The 19,761-nt window shown below is 43.8% G+C and overlaps 1 protein-coding gene across 6 annotated transcripts in view; it reads left to right on the top strand.

The window, feature by feature from the left end:
- The first annotated feature begins 3,413 nt into the window (after positions 1-3,413).
- APLP2 (amyloid beta precursor like protein 2) overlaps positions 3,414-19,761 on the top strand; it is a 47,650-nt gene continuing 31,302 nt past the window's right edge. For all 6 annotated transcript variants that reach the window (XM_080366660.1, XM_080366659.1, XM_080366658.1 and 3 more), the window contains exon 1: positions 3,414-3,571. In XM_080366660.1, coding sequence (XP_080222786.1) covers positions 3,491-3,571 — 81 coding nt within the window. In that variant the 5' untranslated portion in view covers positions 3,414-3,490. The remainder of the gene's footprint in view (positions 3,572-19,761) is intronic.

The following is a 19,761-nucleotide window of genomic DNA, read 5'->3' as shown; positions in this document are numbered from 1 at the left end:
TCAAGCGTTTAACATTGCCCTTTCAGGGCACACTTTTCCTATGATAAATATGCTCTTTCTGTTGACACAGTTGTGGTCTTGCAAGTGGTAATCAGCAGAGATGCTCACTTGTGACATTTCTTACAGAATAAACAGTAGCAGCCAAAGGTGAAAATGAGATTCTCAGTGCTTCGTTAGCATAGATGTACTGGGAAAAGGGTACTGAAAGCCCTGGAACCAAGCATATAAAATGGGATTCTTGGAAGGAAATGTAAGCTGCCACTTACTTTAACAGGGTTAACAGCAGGAAAGGTGTTCTAGGCAATGCTGCAGCCTTGCAGTGTTCATTCAGATCGGTACTGTTGTCACAGGCAACGGATAAGTACCAGTTCTCATCTGGAATATATCTACATGCTGAACTAACCGTGACCATTGTGAGTGTCAGCATACCTGCAGCAGCGTGACCTGCTGCTCCGGTGTTGACTAGCACTTGCCTCTAAAGCCTTTCTCTGCTGAAAGCGTCGGGGTATTTTTAACTGCCAGAATCACGTTTTCATTTTGCTGGAGACTGTCTCAATCTCCCTTCCTCCCTGCCACCCAGCAATCATACATACGAAGTTAGTTGCCTATAGAGCCCTTGATGACCACCAAGGAAAGGACAAGACTTTGTTTATTTGTTTTTGTTTTCCTGGGGACTTTTCTTTCTAGAGAGGACTGATCTCTCTGTGAAGGAGAGTCTGTTAGTCTTCAAACTTGGACTTGTTGCTTGTGTTTTAGGTAGTGAACTGAGCACTGATGGTTTTGCTTTTGAAGTGGAACGCCTGTGTTGCACCCTTGCAGCAGGACTTCGGCTCTTCCGCGCTGGTGTGCCTGCAGTGTAGTGCTAGGAGCAGGCCATGTCACTGGAGGTGAGAATGCAGCTGAGGTCGTACTTATCTGTGAGACTTCCCCAAGAGTCACCAGATTGAAACCGCTTTTTGGAAGAACAAGGATAACGCTGTTGTAATCAAGGCGCTCTCAGTAAAAATACTCCGAAGCAAATCAAGTATCTGGTATGTCATGCCGGCACACGGGGATGCCGCTTTCTTTTGTGTTAGTCAGTGTTGTACCACGAAGCACTGTATCAAAACAGGTCGACTGGGTGCATTCTGGTCGTACTGTTGCTTTGATGCTGGCACCACACGGCTGTGGAAATTCAGGCTCTTGTAAGGGCCCTCGAACTGGCTTGACTCTCTGCTCAAGGCATTTGTGACTCGATTGCAAGAGGTGCACGGTAGCCTGCAGCCAGTTACTTTGGTTTCTGCTGTGCCCCCAAAATCAAACCTTCGCATACGCCAAATTAACAAGCCCTTTTTTTTTCTATTTGCTGCTGTTTTGCCATCCTTAAAATGTGTTGACTCACAGAGGGGCTGTGAATGTTAATTAATACTCACCAAGCACTATGTAAATATAAAAGTATATTAATCTGTATAACGCTTTAAATGCTATATTAATTCAACCTCGAATGAAAGCCCCTATCCAAAGATTTATAAAGAGCTTGTACATTTTGGCCTGGTGAGAAAGAGAAATAGCTTTTTTTTTATTTTAAGAAAAGGGAAAAGTTTAACTTGAAATGTCCTGTTATTTACTCATATATTCATGTTACACAATAAAATATTTACATTAAAATGTATCAATTTTCAATAAGAACTTGTTAATTCCATTTTCTAACTGAATTTGGCCAAGTTGAAGAGAAAATTATATATGCCAGAGGACTGCAGTAAAAGAGATTTAAGGGTTTTCGAATACTATAAAAAAGAGACTGTAATAAGTAACTAGTGGACCAGTCAACTGTTTTAATTAAAACTGGGCTGCTTATTGATCTATCGTACAGATTTACCCCCATCTGCAGCATTTCAGCAATATTACTTTCAACCATTTTGGAAAATAGCTCTTGTAAGAGACACTAAAGAGTATGGAAGTTGAGAATGGAAATGCTTTTTAAGTATGCGACATTCTGTACAATGTTCTATTTTCCATCCCATGTAAGCACCTTAGATATTTTTGTACAAAAGTGAGTATATAGTGGAAGTGAATATAGAGAATCTGTAGGATACTAATGCTCTGACAATTCTAATGCGTTCACTGATACTGCTTAAAAAAATATCACAGAAGTCTAAGATATATTGGTTTATATTGGATTTTTAAAGGTGTTAGTTTTTGCCACTGAAACCAGTGGGCTCTTTAGTGGTTGCATCTTCAAGGCTGGGCATTTGTCATCCCTGAATTGAATGAAGTATGTTCTTACCGTGAAAGAAAATACTAAAAGAGGTGCTAATAAATGTTTTGCATGGGTAAGGAAGGGCTACTGTATCAAGAGCTGTGCATGGCAGCCCTGCTTTGGAGGGCTTGATTACCTTACATTTCTTTTTATAAGCAACATGGTGGAACCAAAATAGCATCAATGCAAATTTGGCACAATTGGTTTCCAAGCTAGAAATGTGCCCTCAAATGGTGGCCCCGGCTGCAGTCAGTAGAACATCTGCACTGAAAGAAACCAATGCCATGCTCCAGGTGTTGAAAGGAAACCTGAGGCATGGCTGCGTCAGGCTGACTGGCACACAGCCTGGCGGTGATGACGGTGGCGGTGATGTGTCACGGGGGATACGCGCCCGTTAATTAAAGCTTACGGAGAGCTTCGCTGTGTTTACAGAGGTTGGCAGCACCCGTGACATCTTCTGTTCCAGGTGGTGCCCAGTGAGCACGCGCCCTTGGCACTGGTGGCAGGATGAAGCAACCTGTGGTTCTTAATCAATAGCTGTCATTAGAAGAAAAAAAAAAATAGTAACAACTGCGTTGTTGGTTTTTACCACAGAATAAGGAGGGCTCAGAGCCTGCTGCTGGTTTCATGGGTCAAGGCTTTTAAGAAATCAGGGATAGTGATAGTATTCTATCAGGGAATTATTTTTTCTTTTTCCTTTTAGATGAGGAAACCACCTCATTTTCCCTTCATGACCCCAGGCAGCCTGCTCCTCAACGCAGCGGTGGGGAGAAGCAGCAAGGCTGGAGGGCTTTTAGCCCACAGCCATACTGCCTTTTAGGCTTCGCCATGTAAAGTATTTCTAACGGGCCCTTAATTTCTATAGCAGCCTAAAAATAAGCGGGATGGAGAACTACCCCCGCCCGGAGCCGCGTTTCTCTCAGCGCCGCCGCCATTTTTCTCCGGGGCAGGGGAGGAGTTCGCCCCCCGCCGGCGGGGCAGCCTTCCCGGCGCCGCCTCTTATTGGCTGGGAGCGGGCAGGGGGGCGTGGCTCACTCGCCCAGCCACCCTTACTCACCCGGGGGCGGGGTCAGCGTGCCCTGGCGGCGCGGCGATTGGCGGCTAGCCGGGGGGCTGCGCTACGTCACCGCTCAGCACCTCCGCCATAGGGCAGGGTAGGGCGGATGGGCGGGGCATTGCGAGGCGGCTCCCGACGCGCCGCTGAGGGGGGCGCTGAGGCCGCAGTAGCGCTTGGGCGGCGGCGGCGGCGAAATGGGCTCGGGGCTGCGCTTCCCCCTCCTGCTCCTCCTGGCGCTCGCCGGCCCTGCGGCCACCCTCGCCGGCTACATTGAGGTGGGTAAGGGCGGGGGCGGCCCTTGGGGGCTGCGCGCCGCTGCCCGTCTCCTCGGGCGGCTGGGGCAGCGGGGGCGGCCGCGCTCCCTGCGCTCCCTCGGGGGGTCCCTGAGGGTGGAGGGGGCCGGGCATTGTCTGGCGGCGGCCGCGGGTGGAGGGGTGGCCGCGGGGGAGCCGGGCTTCAGCGCGGCCGAGGTGGGACTTTCTCGCCGTCTTCCCGGGGTGTTTCCGTCCCTGGGCGGCGAGCTGGCGGGGTGTGGGGGGGCGCGTTATCGCCCGCGGTCAGCCCGCAGCTGGGCTGCGGTGCAGCGGGGGGGGGGTAAGCGGCGGCTGCGGGGTGCCTGCGGCCATGTGGAGGGCCCCGGGGGCTGAGGGGGCTCTGCCCGGCCTCCTGAGGCGGGCGGCGGGGGCGTGTGGCCCCCCCGGTCCGCAGGGCGCTGCAGCCGGGCCGCGGGCCTCTCCCCGTCCCTGGGGGGCTGGGGGCTCCGCTGGCGTGTGCTGCCTTGGGGGTTGGGGGTGTTCTGAGAAGTGACCTCTGCATTCTTGGCACGGTGGCAAGAGCTGTGAGCTACAGATTGGTCTAGAAGCTGAGAAGAGTGTTAGAGGGCGATTTCGTAGGAAAAAGCCTTGAAGGAATCCATTGGGTTGCTATCTGCTTGATAGATCCCGAATAAATCCTCGGGTTTGAACTGTTGCCTTATCTTTTGGAGGGGGAGCTTAAACCGACTGTAAAGAGTATGCATTTAATATAGAAACGGATTGGATGCCACACAAATATACACACACGGACATATATATGTATACACACACATATATACATGTATATGCATATAGGTACATATACATGCACATACATATGCATACACGTGTATATATATGACCATATATTGCGTTTGCACCTCCATATGTGAAAGTAATTGGAGGGGGGGGGGATTCGAACTTCATCCCCCAAACCAAAAAGTTTGTGTAATCTAGCTACCTACACAACGAGGTGGATAGGAAAAAATCTTGTTGATTTAAAAACTTCACACTATACGCTATCTATAAAAGTGAAACAACAAAACAAAGAGCGAAGTATATGCTGAGCTTCAAACGCGGCATGTAAATAGAGTTTAATAATCTATGACTGAATGTTGTTTGGAAATGCAAAACAGTTGTATCAGTCTTGTATATGTTCTGGGTTATTTAGGGATGGGTAGAGAACGGGCTGCTTGTGAATGGCTTGATTTGATCGTTTACAGTGAAATTTAACAAGCTTGGTTAAGCAGAACATCTACCTCGGTGCGATGCAGAAATCTGAAGCCCTAAGCTGGCGGTAATTGCTAACTGGCAATAAGCACGGTTCTTTAATATCGTTAATATGTGTCGTGTGAAATTAGTCTAGTCAATGACTTTGCCTTATTTGGCTGCTAGTATTCCACCTATGTTGTACCAGTCCTTTCGTTAAATTTCTATAAATCAGGGGAACGTGGCAATAATTGTCTTTGGCAAAACTTGCGCGGTGGTTATCTGGCAGGAAAGATAACTTCAGACTCGGTAGAGCTGCGCTGAGGGTCTTTAGTGAATGCCAAGATCAGTTACTTGGCATTACCTTGGTGGTAGGGGACTGTCCTGGCTGCTCTGCGGTGGCTGCCGTGTTAAATCTAATCTCTTGCACCTGTTTGGAAACTCCTCCAGCTGTAGGTCACTTCCTCTGTCATATCCGAGACAAATTCGGCTGCTATGCGCATCCCTTCTGGAAGCTGCTGCTGCTGCTTGTGGATGTGTGCTACAAAATACAAAATGCCAGCTTGGAAAACAAATGGGGCTGTAATTTTATTCCGACGCCTGGTGTCCATCTGATGAAGCAGATCCCAGGATTTGCCAGTCACAGGACTGGCAAAGGGTTTGGCACGGAGGGGAGAGCAGCAGTGTCGCACCTCGGCACCCCACGAGGGGCTGGCAGCCCTGGAGAACGGGGGTGTCAACCTCTTGGAAAAGGATTAAAGATCGTTCTTTTTTTAGAGGCTCGCGATACCTGCAATAGGGTTGGTTTTCCAGGCGTGTGGGTTCACTCCTGGCCTGCAGCATCCTGGTCTTCACTGACACGAATCGGTGCTTGCGTGGGGTTATGTCAGTGCACCAGGCTGTCCTCACCGCCTCTTCAATCTGTTCAGCCATTCCTGCAGCAGAATTTGCATCCTCCAAAGACACGACGGCCGCCTTAATCTGCTGACACAAAATGTCAACTGTGACATTTTAATTCTTAGTTTTGCTGCGTCCTCTCCCATTGTCTTGTCTGTGGGGGACTGCAGCTCTGAGTCTTTATTGCTGCCTGATTGTCTCAAGAATAATTATCTTGGTGCAGAGCTTAGGAAACGAAATGGTTACTGTTCTTGGGTTTTATACTGTGGTGCTTACCGGGTGCTGTCAGGTAATGTGATGAAAAATAGGCAAGAGATTGATTCCCTCTCCCCAGCAATAAAGATGATGTTTGGAAGCGTACTGGAGTTAAGGAAAATGCGTAGCAATGTCTGCAATTATTAGTTTAGTTGGGTTGGCACGGTCCCATTAGGTGGATTTTCTTTCGCTTGATTATCTTAGCTACCTGTCCCTAGAACACCCGGTAATCTTCTTAGCAACTACAATTTGTTTTTTCTTTCTTTCCTGCACAGAGGAATGGGAGTGGCAGATTTTATTTTATTTTTTTTAGATTATTGGTATGTGAACCTTTGAATAGGGCGTGTTGGTGGTGACAGTGGGTCTCCCTTTCAGATCATCCTGTGTTGATGGCAGATAACCTTTGACCGTCTCTCTTCCAAATGAATTTGAATAGAAGAGCTTAGGGAAATCGTTGATACCCAGCCGCTAATGTTTTTCTTTCCATGGTACTGTGTGTCCTAGGGTTGCGTCTGAAGTCACTGACTGCTGTGTTTTGCTTATGACATCCCCCAGAACTTCAAATAGGACGCTGATGCCAACTGGAAAAAGAAAATGGATCTATTCTGATCTGATCTGTATTCCAATGATAAACTACTTCAGCTGTGCCCTTAAGGCCTTTAAAGATGCAAAGTTTCTTTTTTATCACTTGACCTTTTTGTATAATGAAATCTGAGTTGATGCGGACTCAGTACTGCTTTTTTTTTTTTAATCGCGTTTGGTTTTAGTGGTCTTTCTCCAAATTTATCTTGAATCCTTATGTCTGTTACCTCTCTGTTTCAAATTACCAGGATTTGGGGTGAGGGGAAAAAACCCCAACTGCACGTTTTACAGCAGAATTATGTGTTATCATGTTGTTGTTTTTGTATTGTATGCTTAAATTCTCACTGACAAAAATACCAGTCTTGTGCCATTTCTGCAGACCTTAGGGACTCCTAATTGCCTGCTGCATTGAACAAAGAACTCCACCTAGGGGAAATTTCCACTTCTGTGTTGGAGTCGTGAGTAGAAACGGCTCAGTAAAATTCCAGTCTTCAGTGTGTGGCCTTCAGTTTGCTTTCAGTTCCTAAAACTTCACTTCCTAGTGTTAGGAAATGCACGCTTTCACGTGAAAGTGATTATATGCAGTGCCTCCTCTGAGCCTCAACAAAGCTTCTGTGAAGTGGAGATACGTGTAAGGAAATAAAGCAAATCAGATGGACATCTGATATTGCAGAGAGGCTCTGGAATTTCTGCTGCGTTGTAGAATGCCACATGAAGGTAAGCTCTGCTCTTTGGAGAAGGCCTTCAGCTCTCCTTGTTTCGCCCGTGAAATATTTATGACCTCTCTTAAATGTTATTTAGGCATTACTATCTCTACCAGGGATTTTTTTGGTGAACGTCTTCGTCGCATTGCCCGAGAGTATTATAATTACATACTGCTACTGCTTTGGCACCTGAGAGTGCAAGGAGGGATTAATGCAGCGTCTGTGTTCTATATACTGGTTAGGCTTCTCTCTAGATGTTGCTTGTAAAAAAAATTTTGCCCTTGCTTGTTTCCTATATACATGTCTTTTGGAGGCGTACAGAGTCAATCTTGTAAACAGAAGTCATTCTGTCTGTAGCATCTGCTTCTACAAATGTGCTTAAACCATAACCTTATTCTTGGGTTGAAAATAGAGGAGAAATAGACTGTCCCCAGCTATCTCTTTCTTGTTAGAACAACAAACCCTTTACCTCTGTTTCTACACTTTGGCATTTCAGACTCTTCTCATTAACTGCTTAGGTTTTCTAAATTGACGTAATCCTTCAGATGCTTGCTCTCATGCTACTTCTGTGCAGTAAAACTTAGTGTCATTGATTTTTAGTTCATGCAGTCAGCACCTCTGAAACACGTTGTTAATTTAAGATGGTGCTTGCTCTTAATTGGAATGCTTCAGATACTTGCAGTGGCCTAGAAACCGTTCTGGTAAGGCTTCTAATTCAGAACTGTACTTGAACTTGCAAGATTGTCCCTTTTTCTTCTCCGAAAGTGTTGTCTACACCCGTAATGGGCATGCTTTGCTTCCTCTACTAGCAGCAAGTTTGGCACAGGTGAATGGCATATCCTATCACAGGTTTTACCTTACTGCTTACCGTGAATGGAGTCCTTAGGGCACTTTGACTATATTAATTTTCTAATATTTTCTTTTTCGGCTTTTTGCTGTAGGTGCCAGTAAGTCCAAAGTTTGTGGGGTGAGGCAGAGGGAGGCGGATTGACAACCTTGCGCAAAGTCTAAAAGCAGCACTTCCATATACACATACGTATTTATTGTATGCATATTGGTGTAAATTATAAAGCAGTAAGAAGGAAGATGTAAGCAGAGTAAACTGTCAGGTTTGTGGCTGGGTTTTTTTTTAAGAGGGGTTTCCTCAAATTGCATTGGTGGTACTTTTAATTTATTAATTCCTGCAACTGTAAGCAGGGATATACTGCACATGTAGAACTTGCATGTGGTTAATGCTTTTTTAAAAACCCCCAACTTGTTCCACGCTAGATTTACTACCTTCACCCCCATCTGCCTTCTCAGTTGGAGTTAAAATACGTATTTCTGACTGCGCTTTCTCTAAGCTATACTACCTTATGCGAGAAATGGGAAAACGGAAAATCCACACAGAAAAGACGACAGAAGTCAAATTCACCTTCTGGTGTGGCTTTTAAATGGTCAGTAAGTCCTGATGCTTGCTCCGCAGTCTGATTGGGTTGATGTTTAACATGCAAGATTTTGTCTCTGTGTGCATTTATAAAAGTTTTAAGTTCCAGCTTGAGGTGAATGATCAAAATACTAATGTTCTGCCAATGGTGTTGAACTAATCTTCCTAGCAGCAAAATGTGGCCTGGTTGGCTCTATGTAATCAAGTGTCCGGCTGATCAGAAACACACGCGGTTAAGCTGCTTACCAGCACTTTATTTTGAAGTATTACAGTGGATGTTTTGTATCTAGCCAGTGGGGAAACAAATGCATTTGTTATTTTTTTAAAAATCAACTCTCTCTCTCTATATATATATATATACACATATTGAATTTGGTTATAAGGCTTTGTTATCATATTTCCTGCTGTCAGCTGTGATCATGTTCTTGTACGAATTTACACGTTGCAGGCCTTTATTTTGGTTTATGTCTTTTGCAGCGTGCCAATCACTCATAACTCGTGCGTGGAGTCCAACTTTGCACTCTCCTTGGCACCCAGTGTTTTATTTCACTTTCCCTTTTCATTGGTGACAGTGGAAAGTCCAGTCACGTGTTGGTTCTCTGTGTTTCGTCAGGGAGAGGACTGATGGGCGAGGAGGCATGGTCCAGAAAGTCTTGTTTTCAGTTACAGGCAGACCTGGTTCCTGAACGTGTACATTTCTGCATCTGTTTTGGAGATCAAGACTTATTTCTGGCCGAACTGGCACGATAGCCTGTGAGGACGATTGCTGCTGCTGCTGTTCTTGGGCTACCACAATGTTGATGTGCTGACTGCCAGGATGATGGCTTTGCTTGAGGTTGTTGGGTTTGGGGTTTGTGTGTGTGGTTTTGTTTTTTTTTCCCCCTGTGGATTTTTTTTGTTTTAAAGGTGACTGTGTTAGGCCTTGCCGTAACATCTTTTAGCAGTGGTTTTAGGGGAAGTCTTAGCTCTCAAGCTTGCTGAGCAGTGTCTGGCTATAGAGTTTAATTTAGTCATCTTTGATGGTGCCTTTTGGGGGATTCCTCTTCTTAATCTTGGAAAGTTTCATCGGTTACTTCAACTGCCAGGATTTGCTGCACAGGTGAGCAGTACGGCAGGTTGTTGTGGCTAAACAAGCCCTTCAGCTGATGAAGTGGGGTCTGACATTATTCTGTGCAGTGTGTGAGAGTCAGAGAAGTTTACAGAGGAGACAAAATCAATAATTGTTTGGCTGGGATGGCTTTTCTGAGCTTTGAGACTAACCAAAAATCACTATGAAATGACGACTTTGAGTTCAAGTTTTACAAGTCTCCATGTATGGAGGGCTTAAAAATTGCTGGCACAACTTGGATGCAACCTGAAAAAAAAACCCACCCAAAACCACAGAAGGTGGGAGCTGACTCTTCTTTCCTGGTTGTCTCGGTAAAGCTCCGTGTGTCTTTGCTCCGGGGTAAGGCATCGAGTCATCGGTAGCGTTACGGTTCACCTCGGCTATCGACAGTGTGGCTAATATGTGGCATCGTGCAGAGGTGCGGTGTGGATGATAAACATGCTTCAGCACTCAGGTTCCAGGCTTTGGCTTAGTGACAGGGATGCATTTAAGTAATTTCATACAGTAAGCTTCTCTTTAACAAAATTACAGCAGTCAAAAGTGTATTTTGATTCAGGTCAAGGACGGAGAGAGGGAGACAAGCGCACACAAGCACACAGATGTCTGGGGCTGTGGTTCCTCCTTGCTGGAACAGTAGGTGGATATTTAGTAAAGTTTCCATTTAAGAGTGGCTAATTATCATCATCTTGGTGACGACTTCATGTTTAAATAAAAGTCATGTTTAACCTTGAAAGTTCCCTTACTCATTTAGGTCTTTTCCTCCAACAAATGTTTGCTGCCTGGGTCATCTTTTCAAATGCCTGACGTGTTCTGGTCGCTATTTTGGGGTTTTTTTAATGCTTGCATTAGAGTTTTATTATTCTGTTAACTCTCTACTACAGCAGCAGCTTGCATTTTCTCACGCAGATGCTGTGCTTGGGTTCTTTAATCTGCCACCTCAAAGCACTAAAATAGTCAGTGAGGAGACCTCAAAAATCATCTTCTGATGATGATGTTGCAAAGATGAAACAGGTTTGGAAAACTACTTGGTGTTTTCCAGGAGCTGCCCTGTGCGAACGTCATTACTGAGATGCTTAAATCAAAAGTCAAACATTTGCATTTTTAATCTTTGAGCCTTTTCCTTTAAAGGCTCTTATGTTATTTTTAGCTCCAGCTCCCTGCTGAAAGCTTTGTCCCTTTTCTTCTGGATTTTGGGTTGATGAATCCCGCTAGTTATGATGTCATTGCGTAGTGTGAAGTGACAGCAACAAAAGGAGAAATCTTGCCTATGCCATCTGTTGCAATAAACATTATGCACTCATGTTAGGTTTCAAGCGGATTTGGATTGCATATTCACAACAGAAGCTGGTCTCTGCTTAGATGTATGGTAACCTCCAGCATAAAGCTTTTAATCACCAAATTCTCTGTATGGTTTTGGACTTGGCATGACGTGTTGCCAGGTCTTGAGTTTAGTAGTAGGGGTTTTTTTATCGGTGTTTAATCTTTTCCCATTCATATTGGGACCAGTAACTTGCCAAAAGTGGTCCTAGAGGAATCTGCATGAATTAGTATAATTCACTAATACCAAACGCTGGTTGACTACTTATGCTGGTAGCCTTACAATAATTGTGGCCTGAAATAGAGAGGGGCAGATTTGCTTTAATCTGCTAAGTATTCCTCTCAAAAGATTAAATGCAAAATGTTGATTCAAACCTGTGGTTTGAGTTCCCAGTGAGTATATCTGCATTTGAACGTGAGTCTTTCTCTGCATAATTTATCAAAGCTCTTGCTGAAAAAACTGAATTTGATGTCTGTTTTGTTTTATGCAGCAAGATCACATACACGTTTAGAAACCCTGAAGAATGAAATGGTGTCGGGATCCAAGCTAAGCACGTTAGCCTGTGTTAGCGGTCTTGGTCAAAGATTAGACCTGAAGTGCAGGGTATGGCAGTGCTCATGCGTGTACTTAAACGTTGCTGCCTGTCGGGAAGAAAGGGAGACTGAGAAATGGTTGAGGGTGCATGTTATCGTTGAAACCCGTTATTACTCCTGAGTGGAGCAGGATGCTTGCAGCTCCCATTTGGACTGCTGCAATAAGATTAAGTGCCTCTAAGTAGTTTTTGTTGCAGGGTTTCAAGTAACTACTTAATTTCCAGTGTCTTTAAGTAGAGCCTTGTAGCCTGAGCACTGGAAATGTTGAGCAGCGGAGAATGGTTTGGTTTTGGGTTTGTTGTTTTTTTTTTTTCTTTTCTTGGTAGCCAGCCAAAGAAGTTGGGATTTTGTGTTTGTGACGTATTAGTGTATTAGAGCTCAGCCTTCAGACACGAATGTACGCGGTGCTGCGGGCTTACCTGGGCAAGAGCCAGACCCCAGAAAAGGCTGAGTGAATTCTTGACGAGGGTCAAGGAATGCAGTTAAGGTATTCCTGAGGATGTGTGAAGCTTGGGCCTGGGGCAGAGCATCGTGCCACAGCCAAGAGAGAGAGAGACTCGCTGGAGGCTTTAAAAACAGGAAGGGGAGGAAAAAAAGAAAAGTGCTCCTGCCCTTGTCACTCCTGATAAATGCTGTCTTGTTCAAATTGCATCAATACTTGCTCTGCAACAAAGCTAGTCAGTATGTGGATATTCTGTTTAGGGCAACAGCCGCTTTCTCGGAAGCAATTTACCAATAACAAAGGCAGGAGATGAATGGCCTGCCAGAGTGCAGGCTTGCTGCAATGTAATATTTTGCACTGCTGTATCCCTGCAGCTGGCTTTATGGCCTGAATCACGGCTTGTGATTTGCTTGGGTCCCTCACCTTCTGGCTACGTGCTTATGCTTTTGTTTTTATTGGTTCTTTCACTGCATGCATGTACAAGATACATTCGAGTTTGTAAGAACTTACCACAAGAGCTGAAATCATTACATACGTTTGAATCCATAGCATTATATTTTAGGTGCATTAATGCTTCGTTTCAACTGCTTGCATCTCGCTTCAGAGTGTCTTCGTTTCTCAGGCTGAGCTGCAAAGAAATAAACATCAACCAGCTGATCACCTCAAAGTCCTTTTGTCCACCAGGTCCTTCACTCAGCAGTGTGGCCTCAAGGAAGACTAGCGAGTAGAGCTGGATTCCTAATGTAGCAGGGCTGTTAAGATGGCAGGAAATCTTCTTTCAAATTTGCTTAAATGTAAAACCCACAATACAGACAAAAGGCATTTTGAAGTTGAGGCTGAAATTCCTAGGTTTGGATGGATTCGTTGTGCTCAGTTGTTTTGAGCAAGCTTCTGCAACTTGCTTCACATGGGAATTAGCGTGATGAGAAGAATACTTTTCAAAGTATAACCGTATGGGAGCTTTTCCACAGGGCATCTATAGCATGTTAATTCCCTCTTTCATTGCAGGGCACTGACTAGAATGCATCATTGTAGTCCTTTTGTAATAGATGCTGATGTATTTCAAGAGCATTACTGTTCTGAAATGCCAGTGTCATACTCGAGGCGTGTGTATGCAGACAGCTAAACTGGTCGCTCCAAAAAAGAGTGCTGTGAAGACACCCACGAAACTTTGGGCTGTGAGATTCCTCTGTACCGTAGAAGAGAAGCCAGGAGCGCTGCTTTTTAAGACTCTAAACGGCCTTTTGCTTCAGGCAGAAGGAAAGATGAGTTGACTTCATTTGCCTTGCTGCCCTTGGTTTCAGTTTGGCTTTTTATATTTCCTGTCACTGTCTTTACAGTTTTAACAGTTTAACAAAAATTTTAATGTTTTTGCAAGAAGTTAAATCATTAGTCCCCATTATGTAAGTGGCTGATAGCTTTACTCACGCTATTCTGGTGTTTTATTTAATAGCCTGTGATGATTAGATTTATTTTCATCATATAACTGAGGCAGAAGAAACATTTAGCCACAGCTGGCAGCAAAGTTAACTACGATGGGCTTAACGTGCATGGCGGTTTGTAGCGAAACTTTCAGCTGCTGTTCCCCTGGTGTTGACTTGGAGATGCATTGCCATGTACATAGTTATTAATATATATTTTTTTAAGAGGATGCTGCTGACCTGCCTGTAAGCTGCTGCTTGTGCTGTAACAGGGGGCTGGTAGACTCTTACTGTTTATAGCAGCTAGCTTTAAATACTCCAGATCAAGTAAAGCTGAGATTTCTGTTCTGTAATATTTGCCTTGGAATGACTTCTGTGCTTTGGAATATCTCTTCAAATACATCTCTGAGCAGCATCCATCTAACACTATGTATCTACATCACAGCTAGGATGACGTTCTTCAGTGATGAAGAGGATTAAAATAGCCATTAAGCTGCAAAATACACCACATGTCATGTAAAGTACAAAATAAAGATACAGACAGGCTGAACATGCTGGAGTGGTACAGTCTGTTGGAATGCATCAGGATGTGAACATCTTTAATTCAAGCCAAATTTCAAATGCTCATATTGCAGAAAGATGAAACTGGGGCTTAGTTTGCATGTGGAAACACTCGGCCTATTGTTGTCTGCAGACAGACTTTCTTGCTTTCATTTTTTCTCCTGCATATGAATGGATAGTTGGTCCCCTCTGCAACACCTTGGCTCAGGAGTGAAACCTAAAATCGTGTGCATAGCAGTATTTGTGAGGATGCTTCCTGTAGTGGTGAGAATTAACTCTGGGAACAAATAGCAGCCCCAAAGCAGAAGGCTGTTCTTATTATTCCTGCCTCTCTAGGCTTACAGTCACACCCCTTGTATTGATAGGTATAACTATGAAAATACAGGCAACCTCTAATGGAATTGTGCATGTGGGTAGCTAGTTCATTTGTCTTTGCTGTCCAGGATTTAGAATTGCCCCACAGCCTTGACACACATGAATTCATTTTCTACCAGTTACCTAACCTGTTTTCCTCCTCAAACTGGTATTACAATCAGATACAAAAATTCTCAATGCAATATTCACAGTCTTCTGAATGTTCCTCGCCTCATAACACGCATTCATTTAGTACTGGTATCGCTGCTGTCTAGGCTAGCTGGGGATTCTGCAGGGAGAGGCAGCCTCAAAGATAATTAAGACATAGTCTGTTAAGGAGCTCATTTGGGTTTTCAAGGGTTTTTGTGGGGTGTTGGTTTTTGGTGGTTATTTTTTGTTGTTGTTTGTGTTTTTAAAAAATTACGTCCAAAATAAGGATGTGAGACTGCGGAATGTTTCTGACTCTCTCATGCTGTTGTATTGTCGAGCTATAATTTCGGTGTAGCTTTTTTGGGTGCCAATGGCCCATTAAAAAAGCCTCCTTAGTGGGCCATGTCTCAAGTCAACTAGTGGAAAAACAAAACCACCGCTCCCCGGGGTTAGAATTTGATGCAATATTTTCATCTTTTGACTTTGTGAAAGCTCTATTGAAACTACTCAGCCTATGGCTAGGAAAATGGTGAGTGGCCTATTGCATCAATACACGAATCAATCTACTCCCTCAGTCGCCACCCTAGTGATGGGATTTGCATGTTAAGTCAGCATGTCCATTCCTGTGCCCGTGTCTGCTTGTAGGGTCAAGGAAAGTAAAACCAGTTTGTGAGAGCTGGCCGGTGGTTTTGTTCTCACTCAAGGGTCTATCACATGGGACAAGAGCATCTGAGCAGGCAAAAAAGCCTCTTCAAGAAAAAGTAAATAATTCTCTTCTCCTGTCTGATAGCCTTTTCCAAGCAGGAAAATAAAGAATTGTTTGGAATCCTGGTGTTGAAAATAACATGTCTTGGAAGTTTTTCTTTACTCTTCCTCCAGCTGGAGAATACTAAGCCTTTACGAAAAAAAAAAGAAGGAAAAAAATAATAATTTGCTGCTAAGATGGGCAGCCTGTACAAAGGGTTGAAAAAAAATAATAAAATAGTAGTACCTTTTGGAGACCTCAGAGAGGAGTTTCCGTTGAGGCGATGGAAGTTCTCTGCCTCTTTAAGGCATAACTAGATTGTCTAAAGCTGTTCTGCCTGCTCTCTTTCAAAGAGCTATTTCCCTCGCTGTTGCAGAACAGGTAGTTTTTGCTTCCACGTTTATAATAAAGCTTTCAGCTTGTGATGGTTTTGTGCTTCAAAACCCTCACTGAAGTGTCACATTTCTTAAAACTCATCAGAGAACTGACCATCAGGTGTGTGCAGCTGCAGTATATAACTTCTACCAGCCTAATGTTCAATTGTAGTTCAGCTAAGTAGACAGAAAAGAAAAAACCCACTACTTTCTATACCTTACCTTGAAAGTGTCCGGAAAATGCTTAAGGAAACCTCAAGGAAATGGCTATCGACGTACACAGGGTTCATTCTTCCCACTGAAACCCAGAAGAAATTGCTAACAAGTTGAAATCTCATTTTATCAAAGGCAAAAATCGGTTCTCCCATTTTGTTTATTTCCACGCGATGCTACGCTGTCTGACACAGCTCAATAGACTGAAGCGCTATAAAACTCGGCATGTGAAAATTGGGTGTGTTTGTATAACATCCAAAGGCAATTAAATGTTATGCAGTGTTATGTTATGCAAATGTTGTGTTAGCCCTGAAATATTTGAGGTTCTAGGCTTGCTTCCGTTAAACTAGTTTTACTTTCTGGATCAGCAAAATCAGTAAAGGGGATCTCAACCTAGCCAGCTTTAGTCTGTGCTATAAATTACCACTTAATTTTCTAATAGCATTAAGCAGTTATCCTAAGTAGAGATCTGTTGCTTCCCTTGAAAGAACTGTTTAATACATCCATTAGAGTTTCAGTATGCTAGCTTAGCTACGATATGATGCTGTGACTATTAAACCCCAGCTGATAAATTAATGCTTCAGAAGTAAAATGCGACTAAATGAGTCAGGATTGCTTTTTAAGAGCAAAAAAATTGCGATCTATTAAGCAGTTACTGAGGTCCTTCGCTTTCTGTGACCCTGCTGCTGACAAAACTTTAGGGCTACTTCAAAATGCTTTTTGTCATTTGGCTTCACACATGTGTCAGACTGCTAAATCCAGGTTTAATAAATAAATAAAGCTCTGAGGGATACGTAGAGGTCCACCTTCTATCTTCTGCTTTGGAAGAAGGAAGTATGTTGTGAGGTTTGAGCCTGAATTCTGCTAGGTACCAGGATCCTTCTGCGAGATGTTTGGCTGCTGGGTGACAAGCTTAAAAATAAACCAATAAAGCTTTTGCCATTCGACTCTTGGAAGTGAGAAGTGTTGCTCCCAGACATCTTCGCGCACTTCAGCCTCTTTGCTGCTTAAGTAAGCTTGTGCTTGTCGTTCTTCATCGTTCTCCCACTTGCTAGTGTGCTTGCTCGCTTGCCTCTGGGTTGCCAGTGTTAGTGGAAGGAGACTGGCAGCCTTTCACTTGTTTTATTAGTCTTTACTGGGATCAAAAATAGCTGCAGGCAGGAGAATGAAAAAAACATTTTTTGGTGAGAATTTGAGATGGTTTTGCTAAGTGAATTCTTTTGCATTTGTTTTTTTAGCTATAAGTGCTAGGAACTTTTCCTAATGTGCACCTAGCTGAAAACCAAACTTTCTTGGGGTGATGGTCCCACTGAAGTTTTCTATTTAAGAAAAAACCCCCACCATTTACTGAATAAACTTAGCATATCAGAATGGGAATCTTTAAAGAGCAAATACAAAGATTTATTTTTTGTTTTAAAGCACTGGGTTTTGTGCCCCTAGACATTAAAGGTTCTTAAAAGATTTTGGTTTGCATGCGACCATGTCAGGTGCTGTCTGAAAGATGGTCCATAACAAGCCACGAGCAGTTCTCAGAATAAATAACAGGAGGTGGTGTGTGGGAAGGTGTGGGGGATGTTTTTGGTTGAAAATCCCAATTTGCATTATTTCCTAAGTGTGTTAAAGAGCCAGAGCTAAGTTACCCATTCTCAGTAATACGAACTAACTGCAGACTATTTTAATAGACCTGTAATCTACAGAAGTCACTTGTGCTTTTGACAGAACTTTACAAGTTCTAAGTGTAAACATATCCTCGGTGTGGACACTGAAAACAGCAAGGCCATGCCATAATTTTTTTGGCAAGTTGTTAATTTTGGTTTGGGCCAGCATATGCTTGGCAAAGCTCAGGGAGCAGCAGCAAAGATGAAAGCAGCCGTGTATTGTAGTTGTGGGTTTCCTATTTTCCAAAAGATGGTCATTAGCATGGTTTGGAAAGTGAAGACTTAAAGCCCCCATGGTTTCCTCTTCCAGATTTGCAGTTTCATCTGGACTGTTTGGAGGGCCCAATTACTGACTAATTTGGGTTTAGTTTTGTTTTTTTTCCAGAAGATTGTGAATTTGGGGGTGGAAAGCCATCAGTGTGACCTATTGAGCTTCAGCGTGGTTAGAGCAATACCTGGTGAATTATTCCTGTGCGCTGCAGGGAGGTTCCTGTATTAGCCTAATTGCAGGACTTTAAGATACCAAATGAGTATTTTCTCATGTTCCAAACCAATTGCAATCTGTGTAAATAGCCAATCTGTGATACTGAACAACATCTCTAAAAGGAGGGGTACCTGAGCTCACAAATGGTTGAAACCAAACCCAAACTGCATTGCAAACTGCATTCCTGCTTGTTATCTTCCCTTTATCTTGCTTCCCGCCCCCCCCCCCCGCAGGTATTTTCTTTGCCCCTTCAAATTCTTGATGCTCTGTTAAAAGATGCCCTTCAGTTTCCTGCTTGCTTTTTGGATGGTTGTGTGTTGGGTAAAAAGTCTGTGCAACCTTTTTATCTCAAGTCGCTGGAGTGGTTAGACACGTGGTTAGACTGAGTAACCGCAGGTTCCTACAGTGGTCTCTCCACTGCAGGCTTTTTTGTGAAGCTCCCAGTGACCCTCACGAGATCTCTAAAACAAATTTTCACACTGTTTTGAGGCAGGTTTTGGGGGTTGGTTTTGGTTCGTTCCCCCCTGGAATGCTAAATTACTTGGAATTGGTAGCAAGGGTTTGTTTTTTGCCTGCCTGATGCTGATAAATTATCCTCTCAGGCTCCTTTCTGCCGGTTTTGTCCATGAGGAAGGCTAGCGGACAAATCGTGTGTGTGTGTGAGTTGTGATGAGTTTTAGTCCAGAAGTTATTTTTGCTTCGAACAAATTGTTTTGAAGTGATGAAAGATTTTGTAAATGTAACTTTCCTGTGTATCATGGAATCTCTGTATCCTGGTAACCACACAGTGGTTATAGGCACTAACTCTCATGTAGCCTAATGTGCCTTAAGATGGAAAGGACTTGCTATCGAGCCATGTGGAGAAGTTACTTATAAAATAGCGTGTCTCAGCAGTCCTTCTGTCTGAGTGCTGGTGTCGTGTCCTGGACGGTGGTAGATCCTATTAACAGTCAGCTCAGTGATGCAAGTAGATCTGAAAGGAGAGTCAAAGTGAAACGCTGTTAAATCATAGCTGCTTTTCTTACGTTTTGTTTTGGATCTCCCTTCCAGTTGTCCAGGAAGGCAAAATTGCCCCTTGGCAATTTTCTTCAGTCGATTCTTAGCACATGTGAAAACATTAACTTGTGCTGAAGTGTTCAGTTGCTGGCTAACTAATGAGACATCTTGACTCTCCGTGGTTCAGATGCCCAAATAATTCAGGTGGGACAACAGTAATTAGTCTTGCTGTGCAAGACAGAATGATGACACAGATTGGAGCGCCGAGGAGTTGAGGATTAAACCGGGCTGAGCCCACTGACGGGTGACCTTAGGCAAGTCACTTGACTTTGTGCCTTAGTTTAGCCCAGTAATAAATAGGTCTAGCTCCACGTGCTGTAATATGTCTTAGAATCGCTCCATAAAAAAGGTACTTTAAATAGCACCGTTGCAGTGTTTTGCTGAAAAGGGGAAGTGGCTGTAAGTGCAGACGTCTGATTCTTCGCATGAAAATCGTTCCTGATGTTCCTCCGATGAGCGGAAGGTGCCCTGACTGATTAAGCATCTTGGGACCTACCTGCGCACTGTGGAAGGATTATTAATGGCATACTAGTACTGCCTGCCGCTTTTCCTGCCCTTATTTTTTTAGGGTGGCTTTTGTGGTGCACTGTTCCCGTCCTAGCCGTGACACACAAGCTTTAGT

The sequence above is a fragment of the Falco punctatus genome (genome assembly GCF_963210335.1).
Source record: "Falco punctatus genome assembly, chromosome: 16".
Taxonomy (NCBI): Eukaryota; Metazoa; Chordata; class Aves; order Falconiformes; family Falconidae; genus Falco; species Falco punctatus.
The sequence above is the reverse complement of the archived record's forward strand: the minus strand, read 5'-3'. Positions and strand labels throughout refer to the sequence as shown.